The sequence below is a fragment of the Neopelma chrysocephalum genome, unplaced genomic scaffold (genome assembly GCF_003984885.1).
Source record: "Neopelma chrysocephalum unplaced genomic scaffold, ASM398488v2 Primary Assembly neopelma1_44, whole genome shotgun sequence".
In the NCBI taxonomy this organism is placed as follows: Eukaryota; Metazoa; Chordata; class Aves; order Passeriformes; family Pipridae; genus Neopelma; species Neopelma chrysocephalum.
This window is the reverse complement of record NW_020897703.1, coordinates 17653059-17665854: the sequence shown is the minus strand read 5'-3', so window position 1 is coordinate 17665854 and position 12796 is coordinate 17653059. Positions and strand designations below refer to the sequence as shown.

At 36.6% G+C, this 12796-nt stretch overlaps 1 protein-coding gene across 10 annotated transcripts in view; it reads left to right on the top strand.

The window, feature by feature from the left end:
- Positions 1-12796, top strand: part of SLC4A10 (solute carrier family 4 member 10) — a 149724-nt gene that overhangs the window by 67582 nt on the left and 69346 nt on the right. For all 10 annotated transcript variants that reach the window (XR_003533537.1, XM_027678746.1, XM_027678749.1 and 7 more), the window contains 2 exons: positions 30-176; positions 9714-9852. Coding sequence is in view for 9 of the 10 variants with exons in the window: in XM_027678746.1 (XP_027534547.1) it covers positions 30-176; positions 9714-9852 (286 nt within the window). In the remaining variant the exon portion in view is untranslated. The remainder of the gene's footprint in view (positions 1-29; positions 177-9713; positions 9853-12796) is intronic.

Sequence of the window (12796 nt, the reverse complement as noted above, 5' to 3'; positions counted from 1 at the left end):
TTTAAAAGGTACCTTTCTTTTACTTACAGGCCATCGAACATTGTTCATTGGAGTTCATGTGCCACTGGGTGGAAGAAAAAGTCACCGGCGCCATAGGCACCGTGGACATAAACACAGAAAGAGAGACAGAGAGCGAGATTCAGGATTAGAAGATGGGAGAGAATCTCCTTCTTTCGGTAAGACAAATTTTATTTTTCGATAGCTCTTTTAATAATAAACATCAGTATGATTATGCATATGTCCTGTTACCAGTTGGATATGATTAGCAGTGGGGTTTTGGGGAATCCCCCAGAGCCTCTCGGTCTCTGCAGACGATTCATTCCTTTGAACAAATCCACTGAAGGGCAGCAGCTGGTGGCCGTCAATACACGAGAAATCTCAGTAATTTCTAGCACTAAAGGAACACTACAGGGGACTGTCTGTAAGTGTCCTCGGAAAGGTAGATGGCCACCACCACTGAAAGGGGTAAGCACTTCATGGCACCAGCTGCCCTCAGTGAAGGCTCTGGAGTATTTGCCCCTAAAACATAACATAGAGGAGTTGTGGTTCTTTACAATTAATTTTGTAATAATGTTAATGTTACTGAGCCTGCAGCATTTTATCAGATTCTGTGCCTTTTTCCTTACATGACACTGTAAATGTGCCATGTGTTTTCTAACTGAGGACTTGAGAGCAAACCGGAAAAAATACCCTTCAATAAACGAACCTCTAATATTAAACTCTTAAAATTCTCAAAATTTTAAATCAAAAAACATTACAGAGAACAGAAAAAGGTAGTCCTTAATAAAAGAGTCAAGCTTTGTCTCGAAACACATGAGAATATTATTCGCTGCTCAAAAATAAAAAGTGCATGTGCTGAAATGTCCAGGGCTATAGCAAGTGTTGAAAATATAGTGGAAGCATGTATAAAAAACAGTTTGCTAGTGTGTTTTTAAATCATTAGGGAAATGTGCCAATGTAATTCCAGGTTACAGACTAGTAATTAAAAGAGTTTCTTTTAACCAGAAATTTGTATTACATATGTAGAAAGCTTTCAAGCAAGTATAAGTGCTGATGGTTAGAGCATGAAATACTCAAATCTTGCACAATGGTTTATTATCTTGAGAATAAAAGTCAAGACTTTTTCAAACTTAGCAGATATGAGTTATGTTTTGAAGACTAAACAGTGAAGAAAAAATTGGCTGTGGTGGTCCTGTCTGGAATGGATTTCAAATGTACAAAGACCCAATACTACATTGAAACCAGTTTCTTGGAAAACAACAAAGTTCATAAATTATTAAAATAGTTTTCATAAAGAATATGCATATATACATATAAAGTCAGATTTAAAAGAAACAATTGAAAGTTACATTAGCCAAGAAGTGAGATATCTTGAACTATGAAGCAGTGTCTTCTGTTGAGTCATCTGGCTTTATTTAAGTGCCAGTATGTGACACATTTTGGCTGAGAACTTAGCTCTGTTCTTTCAACTTCTGGAGACCTAGGCTTGTGTCCTTCTTAATGTCAAAAGTAAAAAAGAAAAAAAAAAGAAATTAACTGTCTGAATCTGTCCTTAATAGTCTTTGGGAGTTGTGTATACAATAAAATGTAGTGTTCAGCACTATTCTGTGTTAAGTGTATACCAGCCTATGTTCAAAGGATCTCTGACGTGCAGCATCAGTAATATGAAAAAAGACAGTTTTGAAGCACATTTGTAACTTCATGTTCAGTGCACTTGTCCTGAGGTGAACTTAATGAAAACAACTACAGGTCTGCAGTTTTTTTAAGTCACATTTTCACTTGTAAAGGTATTATAATTACCAGTTAAGGGATGTGTGTAAGTTATGTCACCTGACAGATAAGTTATAATCTAGAAACACGCAAGTCTTTTCTGGATTCAGAATGCCGAAGATACTCTTCAAAGTGCTTGGTTGATAACAATTGAAAGAATCCAAAGACAGAACTATGGGTCTGGAATTATCCAAAATTTTCACCCTGAATCAATACCTAAATAGTAAAATTTGAGGGGTTTTCCCCTAGTCTATCTGACTCCTGGAAGTTTGGCCAGTGAACCAGATTTTGACTGAGCCTTGGCGTCTGTCCATCCAGGCAGAAATGTGACATTCTATAGACAAGAGTGAAAGGGATTTGCATAATGAAGGCAAATCCTAAAATTCTGCAGTGATGGTGGGGTTATATACAGAGCTGGCAGACAAAATAATACAGAGATTAATCTTAGTGTATATTCACATCCTTGCTTTTGCTATGATTTTTCCTTATAGGAGTTTCAGGCAGGTTGTTGTGCTGCCTGGGGAGAAGCTTTGCCTTTAGAGAGAATAGAAACATAGTTTTTTTTATCCTTTATTTGCATAGAGAGAGAAACAGATACTTCCCACACTAAATCCGAATCCACTAAACCTCAGTAATGCTTCTTAGCTCTCGTTCCCCATGACCACAAGGTTATAACAGTAACCAGAGGCTGAAGGAAGTTGGAAGGAAGACAAATGCACTTCCTTCTCTTGATGCATAACTCAATATGAGGGACTGTATTACCTGAGAGAGTAGATCCAAACTAGTCCCTTAATTTATGAAGCATTTGGATTTAATTGAGCACCCAGAAATGCTTAGCTCCATCTCTCTATAGACACCTTTTAATGCATTTCTGCTGAATAGGAGAAGGCTATATGCTGGGGAACTGGAAGGGAGGAGGGGAAAGAAAAAATGTTTTGATGAGCAGGTGCAAGAAGAAAGAGAAAATAAGCACTGTGAGACCAACTGATAGAAAGCAGTGCTTTGAAGTAAGTCAGAAAAATACACAAGGATTTTTATGATACAAGAGAATAAATTAGCGGTGTTTTGAAGCATTGAAGTATGAAAGGAGTATAATAAAAGCAAAAGATGCAACAACTGAATAACAGAGATTCTGGAACAAGTAAAGACCTGAAATACTCAGACATGAAGTGCTCCAGACTGCTCCATTAACCAAGCATGGGATAAAGCATTTTTGTCAAAATTTTTAACTGTGCAATTTATAACTTAATCTGTTTAGTACCATCAGGTGCAGATCTTGCTCTGCTCTCACTGCTTCAGGGAGCTGTACAGTGCACGATGTGCTGTGGGGCTGTCCAGGCCCCATGCAGAGTGGACAGGTGCCACAGGGTTCATATCCAGTAAAAAACAATTTCTTAAACTGTTTTCTTTGTATCAACATGTCTAGAAAACACCTGTAGTCAATGTAATGCCAATATCTGTAAGCTTTCTCGTAATTCCTTTGAATCCTGGCTGAGAAATCTGTAGCAGCTACTTTTCGAGGGAAGTTTTCTGAAGAATAGATTTTTTACAACATTCTGACATCAGCTCATAAGCTTTATTTTTTTTAATCTCCTACTGTTACTTTTCAAAAATAACCCAAGTGTTCTCAGTGTGCAGATTCAGAGATAACTCCAGAGTAGACAAATAATATATAGAATATGTAGTTAGTGAAATAAAAAAAGAGTCCTGTCATTTGGGGGCACAGATCAGTTACTCAGATATAGGTTTTGTTTTCCCTACACCTGATTCTCACTGTCTATCTGTTGTCTCTTGGTGACATGAGGTTCTAAAAGGTGTTTCTGTTTTGCCATAATGAGGTGCCTGTGAATTGCACAATTTGCAGATTAAATGGCTTGCTCGTGTAGAGGCTTTTTTTGGGTAGTAAAAATTATAAGCTAAGTGATTTCAAGGTCTGGATTTTTACTATCTTGCTTCTTAATTTTTTTGAAGGAGACATTCAATGAAATTATCCACTCTAGTTAAAAATGCAGTAGTGCTATTTGCTTTATTGGAGAGGTTCACTATTCCCAGCTGAAATGCTGCTGTTGTAATTAAGGCCCCAGTTTCATCCTAGCTTTCAGCTCCCCTCGTCCACAGCTTTTCTTGTGGGGCAAGTATTGTGGCTGCTCTGTGAATTAAATTAGGGAATTGATGCAAATTAAAACTAATTTGTCAAAAAAAGCTGCTTATGCTTGGAGCATCTCCTTGATGCTGCTTGCTGGGAGAGTGATGGGTGCTGGCGCCTGCAAGTTGCAGGGCCAGAAGTTCCATCAGCTCTGTGGGTTGTGGTGGCACTGAAACCTGGTGCAGATTTCCCTTTGGCTGATAGACTTGTGCTTACTTGGTATGCATGCGGATTTTAGTGGCAGTATCCAGTGGCTTTTTGGATGTCTGTTGTTTGTCTGTAATCAGCAAAACAGCTCTTTCATACTCATGAGTTAAAGATATTTATGTTGCTGTTTTAAAATGTGGTGAAATATGAAGATTTTAGCTCTGAAAAGGGTATCTTTAAGGACAGGTTTTGTTGAGGGTTAAAGTGAACGTAACTGTGAGGAGTGGAGTTTGATTGCAGCCTCATGTGTCTTTTAGAACTGGACACTATTAGGACTTGTGGAAGGTTTAGTTTGTTCTTTTAAGAAATCTGGCTTTAGTAATCCCTAGTTTTAAAGAGGCTTAAATTTGTAATTCATGATATTGGATGTGGAGAGACCATAAGAGCAGCCCTGGAGGTGAGCCTGGCAGAGGACTGCATGCACAGTTCAGAAAGACTCCCTGAAGGTAATGCAAGCAAAAAAGTGGATTGCAAAGGGGAACTTCTCTGGATTAGTAGAAGGGCTTGAAGAAAGTATAATGAAAGGACTCAGTTGTCTGTATTTGGTACCTAATCTCAAATGTTGACGGGTTATTAGTGGGGTACATTTAATTATTTGTAAAGAGTATGGCTGTTAAGCGAATTCACCTACCCTTAACTATAGGCTTTGTATGCTAAGGGATGAACTTGGAAATTTAAATCTCTGCATAGCTGTGGAACAGATTGCTGCAAATCTGGATTAATATAATGTATCATAACTGCAGTTTTAAGAGTCTAGCAAAAAGAAGAGAAGTGAGGCTTGGGAATTGTCCATATTGTCAGATCTGAAAGATGTAATTATTTGTCATAGTCCTGGGTTGATGGAAACAATTCCTGTAAAGGAAATGCAGGGATAGCTTCCTGAAGCAGGATAAAGTGCTGGAAGAACAAGCAAATACTTTCTCCCAACCTAACACGTGATTTCTAAGGTCTGTGAAGAGATTTTCAGAAGTATCCTGTTTGCTATTTTATGTGGACTTAATTTTTACCATAGTTTCTAATTAAAAAAAAGAATTTGTGATCCTTACCTTTACTGATTGCTGAGCTAAGTGTCCAATCTGCAGAGGAAGGAGGTGGGGAGAGAGCCCCCATCTACCACTTCTGTGGTGAGCGCAAGCAGGAGGAATGTGTTTGAATGATCCTTTCTTTTCTCTGATCCTGTGACTGTTTCACACCATTTCCCCTTGGTTTGTAAGAGATTGTTGTGGATGTCAGCTGTGTTACACCTATTAGCTCCCTGTCTGCAGTCTGTCCTATTCAGTGAGTAATTAAAAAAAAAAGTTTGTATATTTAATATTACTTTAATGTGAATGTACAAGAACATGAGGCATGGATTAAATCTTGTATATGATGTTCACTATCTTACATGAACTTCTACAATGAAAGTTTTATTTTAACATTTAGCATGTTTTCTAATGTTGAAAAAGTAATCTTTCACTCCTATATCTACTTACCCCAGTAAGAAGTACTCGCCTGCTAATACTGCCCTTAAACACAGGTTCGACAGGCTTGGAAATACCGAAACCTGTTCTGACAAGTGAGCTAGGAGTGTTACCGGAAATACATTTTTGCACCCTTTCTAAGTTTATCAAGAGCAGAAGACAGAATTTAGATACATTTTATATGTACTCAGTGCTGTATTTCTGCATGTGATATCACCTGGGTGAATTGTGTGCATTTCTGGCTGATGGCAGGGCAGTTTATCCCAAAAGAAATCCTGGCACTCTCTGAGGAGGAGATGTGTATTATTCTGACTGGTGTAGTGGAGCAGAATGTTTGCTGGGCTGAATTTATGTGGAGGGACTGAGAGTGGCCCTCCTTTGTGACCCCAGCCAAGTTCTTTATTTTACTGTGTTTCCCTTATGCAAGAGGGAGCAGTCCTGAACCAGAATTGTGGTTGCACTTGGGGGTGTTTTAAATGGGGGAAATGCCAGTTATGATTCTTTCCTACATGTGTTTTGCAAGGTGGGATGGTGATGTTGACCACTGTTTGCTACTACCTGCACTCAGTGCTATTCCAGGGAGCAGCTCTTTGTATTGTCCTCTGGGAATTGGATTATTAGCAGTTCTGGCTTTCAGATCTGATGTTTTGGCATGTCTATACCCACATCTTGTGTTTGTTTTAGGGTTGTTGATGACTTTACAAAGAGTTATAGTAGGGATCAGTTATGTCAGGTTTCTGCTGGGTCACTCTCTTTCTGCAGCACTGAGTCCCACTCTGAGTTTGTGCTTTCGACAGTAACTTATCCACTAGGTCATAATTTTTACCCTTTTAATAGTGCAGTGGAGTTAGCCATATTTTTAAACCTGGTGCACTCAGGATTTCCGTACATACAATGAGGTATCAGAGGTAGTTTGGAAGTCTCTGTGAGGGCTGCACAGATGATGTAAGCACAAGCCCAGAGAAACCCATGTATAACATGGACTCTGGCTGGAGGCTCCCCTGGGCTGGTGGAGCCACAGCAAACAGAAAGGTGCTTCAGCTTTTCCTGACTGACATGGCTCATTAGCCAAGCAGGAGTGGTTGTTTATAGTACTCCTGCTCCTGTTGTGTACCAGACTTTCTGCCCAGTCCCAGTCCCAGCTGGTCCTGGAGGGTTTCCTGAACTGGTGATGAACTTGTTACTTAGGAGACTCATCAGCTGCTTATTGTGGAACTTTAAATTCACGCTGCTTCTGATAAATCAACTGCATATAAAACAACTGCAGTGATAAAAATACTAATGTAACAAATTAGTACCACTCATTTAATTTTTTAAAGATTAATATAGATTGCTTTCATGACTTTTTAGGAATAGCAATAATCATATGAAGGATTTTTTTTTTATGCTGGCTGTACTAATTGAAGTAGGGATAGACAAAAATAATATTCAAGCCAATTTCTGTTTTCCTAGACTGCAGAATACATTGAGTGTCCTAGTTTGCAAATATTATGCCTCTAGACTGAGGATTAAGTTATCACAGTTTGACAGCAATTGAAGTATACTTTCATACTATTTTCGAATCACATATTACTAATTTTCTATATAACATATTAATGACATATTTGGTATTTATTACTTTTATGAATAGGAGCCAAATCCATCTGGCATTGCTCACATGAGTAGTCCTGTTAACTCAGTTTTATAAGTAGAACGAACAGATTTGTTATTTTTGTTATTATTTTCATATTGTTTAATTCTCTTCGGGTTTTTTCCTTGAAATAAAATTATTGTACTATAAAGCAAGTAATAACTTTTTTTTTTTTTTTGGTTTCCAGCTTGGTGTCTTAAAATGAAGCTGTGACTTGCAGGTTTCAAACACCGATAGAAATTGCAGCAGTAAAGAAATGTAGTCAGATAGCTAGTGGCCTATCTGGTTTGTTAATAAGTAAGAAGATAATTTAGTGCATATTATGTCATTTCTATTGATGTAGTGTTTAGGGGCATGGTTTAGTGGTGAACTTAACAAAGCTTGTTTAGTGGTTGGACTCGATGATTTTAGATATCTTTTCAACCTAAAAGATTCTGTGATTCACTGTTATCTGTCATGTAGCTTGTTACACAGAAAACCCAGTAAGAGCAAATTACTGCAGTAAGGTTGTTACTACTCACCTGACTTGAAGAGATTTCTGATCCTCTGCTTTCTTTCCCATGCTGAAAACACGTATTTGCATGAGTATCATAACTGTCATGAAACTTCAGCTCTGCTGTACAACACTGCTCATTTATTACTTAACAATAGCAGTTGCTGTAAATCAGTTCTAGTGCTGATTTTATCAAGAGGATGTTCCTGGCAATGCTTATTCTCCGATTATCACTGCGGTCCAGCTCTCTACCAAAGTAGCTTGTTTTTCATGTTCTGTTACTAGTCATATGCACTTGTCCTTTGTAAGTTCATATCTCATTGAATTTTGTCCTTTTGGAAAATAGTCCTAAAAAGTTGCACACTTCTTGACTAGAATGTACTTTCTAGTCTCAGATTAAAAAAAAGGTAGAATGGTTTTAAAGAAAAAAGAGAACTGAACACTGAGAGAGAAAAGAAAGCAAAGAAGGGGTCAAGTGGAGGAGTTTGTTGCTGTTCTGTAATGATTCACCAAAAGTAATTTCTGTCTCCTTAGCTGTCCCCCTGCAGTTCCATTCTCTAGAGCTTAGCAGTGCCCAAGCCCATGCCTCTCTCCTTCCTCTGCCTTTTTTCTTCTTGGTTTTAGTTTCCTTGCTTTGTGAAGGAGTAAATAGGCTTGACTGTACTATATCGTTACGCTATGTTTAAGCAAATAGACCTCAGGTGAAAACTGTCATGTATTATTTGTGTTTCATTGCTATAGCTAGTTTAGTATTGCAACCAAAAAAGATGTCTTTAATGCTGAATTTAATTTTCTGTGTCAGTGGCCTGTTTAATTTGTTTTGATCAGTGCTGTATTTGCTCTTTAATTAGCATTCATTGGGTGCTATCATCTTAGTTTTTCCAAAATTCAAAGAGCTGGAGGATCCTATGCAGTGATACTCTTCACTGTTATATGGAATACTCTAGATTGTCTTACAAATATGGTTATAGAACAGAACTTCATTTAGACAATGTTCAAGGAATTGCTGAGCTGTTCTGCTGGATGATCAGTTTTTCAGTTCACTGGCAGCCTGGCCCCTATCTCTCTCACAAAGGACTTTTGGTTCCTTTCAGAAATCTAAAATACATTAACAGAAAAAGAAGCTACGTATTTCTAGAGAGACTGGGTTTCATCAGAGTTCATTCATTTGAGATTTGCATTTAAATAAGCCAATAGGATTTTTGGTTTTTAAGACAAAATTTGAGCTATGAACATTGAATGTTTAAGATGCTGTGTGAGCTTTGGAAATTTTTTGAGTGATATGAAAAAAGAATAGTATGTCTCCAAAATCTGTTTAGTGCTCTGTGCTGAAAACTTATGAAGAAGAATAACCAGCAACAATATTGTAAGGGAAAACAGAGACAGGAAGGATAAAATGCGGAAGTTGGGACAGATTAACGATTTGTTCATCTCAAGCAGCTTAACCATGTAGAAACAGTTAACAAAGGGGCATGGGATGGTAGGTAGAGTGAAGTATTCCTTTTTATGTTTGCAGTTGTATACTCGCATTAGACAGATTTTTTGTCCTTTTTTCTCCTACTAGGTACAGGAAAGATTTCACATTTAGTATACTAGCTTTGTGAGCTGAGGTAGATCTGTAGATTTAGACCTATGAAGTTGCAAAGTAGTTTTTTAACGCTGGAGTAGACGACTTTTATCAGTTATATCTATGCTGCTCTCTGTGCTGCCTTTTTTTTTTTTCTGGGAGATACCATTCCAGCTTTCAATAGACCCTACTTCTGTACATCACATTCTATCATTGGATGAGATTTTGAAATAGCAGAGTAGACAATTACAGTAAATGAAGAGGTCACTATCTGAACATATTCGTGTATAAATGAATGTTCTAACAGCATAAGTATAATTTTTTTTGTGTGGCAATAAGTGATATGGGTGAAAGAATCTGGATAATCTCATGAAATGTTAAGTGTTTGCTCAGGGCAAAAAAATTGGTGTTTTGGACTTGATATTTTTATTTTTCTGCAGATACCCCATCACAAAGGGTGCAGTTTATTCTTGGAACAGAAGATGATGATGAGGAGCACATTCCTCATGATCTCTTCACTGAACTTGATGAAATTTGTTGGCGTGAAGGAGAGGATGCAGAGTGGAGGGAGACAGCAAGGTGAGTGTTTTCATGACTTCTTACAAATTATCTTTAGGTATTGGTTGCTGGTGTATTGAGGAATGATTTCAGAGCTGTAGCAAGCTCAGGAACGATTTTGGATATAAAGCTTAATAAAACCATAATTTTAATCCTTAGACTGCTAGTATTACAACAGCATTTGTCGTTTCCCAGAGCCAAATGTTTTCATCTGGATTTATGAAATATAGGTCAGAGTGAATATCAAGGGAAAAAATTAAACATACCATTTATGGAAGTTAAAAATCATTGGTTTTATTCATATTTTAGCTTACCACTTTAATAAATTTTAAAACTTCATATTTTGTTTGAATCCTCAAGAAACTGATAAAGCTACCATCATAAAAAGATTAAAGCAAGGAATGAGATTACTTTTGGAGAACTTTTACATATTTTAACTATCAGGGAACAGTTTATTTTGAGAATGAGTATTCGATGTTGGATTATTTTATTTCTGGAAAATTAGTAAGAAAGGCTGTTTAAATTGCATTTCTGATTAAAAAATAATACTGGAACAGAACTTTTTTTATTGAGTGTTTTTTCATTGGCACTGAAATGGGAGATGATTTGCTTAGTTTCATTAAGAGTTTACATTTCTCAGCAATTCTTGGTTAATTTTTCTTCTTAGAACCTTAATTCTTTCTCTCCCTGCCAGTTGTTGATAGTGCTCTTGAATGGTGCCCAGAAGTCTGTGGACCACATCTGTGGTGTCAGTAGGATAAAAATTGCAGAATTTCTGGAAGGATTTTGTGGGGAACCATGTATGTGGGCTGTCTGACATGAATATGGCGGTTAGTTTTCCCTTTAATTTTACTGCAAATTCCTGCTTTCCCAGAGGGCCAATGAATTTTCTATGACTTTCCCTTCCCTTATCTGTCCATATCAGGCATAGACAGTGGCTAAATATAGATCTTTATGTGTAGAAAATTCTCAATGGGGATTGTGCTGCAAAAGGAATGTAGTAGTCTTCCTTAATAATCTATTATTACTCAGAGAGAGAAAATCTAATCAAGGTAATCATCTGCAGTGTTCTCACGCTGATTAGGAATACATAGAACATACCCCCCTAGGAGGGGTATCAGCTTCTATTGTGATTAAAAATTAAAAATCAGTGTCTTACACTATTTTTAAGCAGGGAAACATCAGCTTCTTTAGTTCAACTGAAAAAAACCCAACCCTTTGCAAATCATCCAAGATTTGTGTTGCTGAAAAATTAGAACAATTTTTATTTAAAAGTGGTTCTGATCAAGATAGAATTAGAAAGGAATAGGTGAAATATATTTCTATTTAGGTTGATCTGTCTATATGTACTTCCCAATTGTCATTTAGGAAATAAAGAATCAAAAATATTTAATAGAAGCAAGATGAAATATTTAAAAAGGACAGGGAAAAAACAACCAAGAATACTATACGTTTGGACCTCAGAAAATACAAGAGTGAAGCATAGTAGCTAATAGTAAAAATTTCTTTAGCTTTAGAAGTAAGATGGAAACAAAGAAAGAGTAGGTCTGCCATGCAGAAAGAACTGGTCAAGATAAATGATCTTTTTCAGTTTGGATCCAAAAATTTCAGACTACATTTGTGATGGGGTGGCTGGCTGTTAGAAAAGGAGGAGATGGCAGGGAAATAACCAAATTCAAAATGAAGACAAGAATCAAAGTGCTTTATCTGTGCAAATAAGAGGGTACAATAATTTCTATCTTAGAAAGCTGAAAGAACATGTATTTTAAGGGTAGGGTAATTCCTGTCATTCTGTGAGTCTGTCAGGTGTATTGTTGTACTATAGCAAACACATCAATGCTATTCAAGAAAGGATAAAAATGATCGGGACAAGCAGAGACCTTATAGTCCAATTTCAGAGCCATACAGGACTTAGAACAATACTTGAAGGAAAGAAAAATTGTAGACTTGAAAGTAAGTGGAAAGTTGGATAAAATGCAATATTGTGGTATATCATGTCAGACTAAGTTAATAATGCTCTCTAATTATCTAATTGATTTTTGGTTTTCTGACAAAAAAAATTGATCTAATTTTTTTTTTTCTAAGGAAAGCATTTGATATGATACAGCAATGGAAATTTATTACTTAAACTGCATTCTAGTGTAAAAATTCTATTAGCAGGTCAGCAACTGAAGAGGTACAGCAGGTCATGCTAAAAGATTATGCTATTAGTGTGAAAGATAGTGACAGCTAATTTCTGAAGAATTAGTCTTAGTAAATAGCTTTGCTATTGAATGAAAAAATAGGATTACAGTAATGAAACTTGCTGATGGTAAGAAATTAGGAGGTATTATTCCTCTAGAAATAGATAAAGATATCATACAAAGAACAAGGTGGCTTTGAGTAGAGTAATAGAAATAGGATGGTGTTTAATATGAAAGATCATGTGCTTACAAACTAATACAGTGGATCAACCCGTGCTTGATTCAGGACTTCAAAATTATTGATTTGATTAAAAGCATGGTAAGGGGAATATACACCCTGAATTTGTTGCTGATCCAGCTTTGTTATGTTTTCCATCTGCATGGAATACCACTTGGAAGTATTTGTAAATCTTATTGTCTGGCTTTGGATGTAGTTCCAGGTAGATTAATTGCATTTAATGAGAGGGATAGCACTAAGTGGTTTTTTATTCATTTCACCAAGCTCTGCGTGGATTGAAGTGTTGGATTGATTGATGAAGTACATCTGTATCTTTGTAATTTCAGTTTAACTGCAATAATACGCACTTTTGAGCCTTAGAAGTTTTAAAAGTTACCTTGAGCAAACTGCCTGAAACTATTTGAGACATTTTGTTCTTGGTTGATCAGAAGAATAACGTATCAAAGGGAGCCATAGATAAGATTTGACTGAATTTTGGTGTTCTTTAGGTCAATCTCTTCTATTTCTATTTCTATTTCTATTTCTATTTCTATTTCTATTTCTA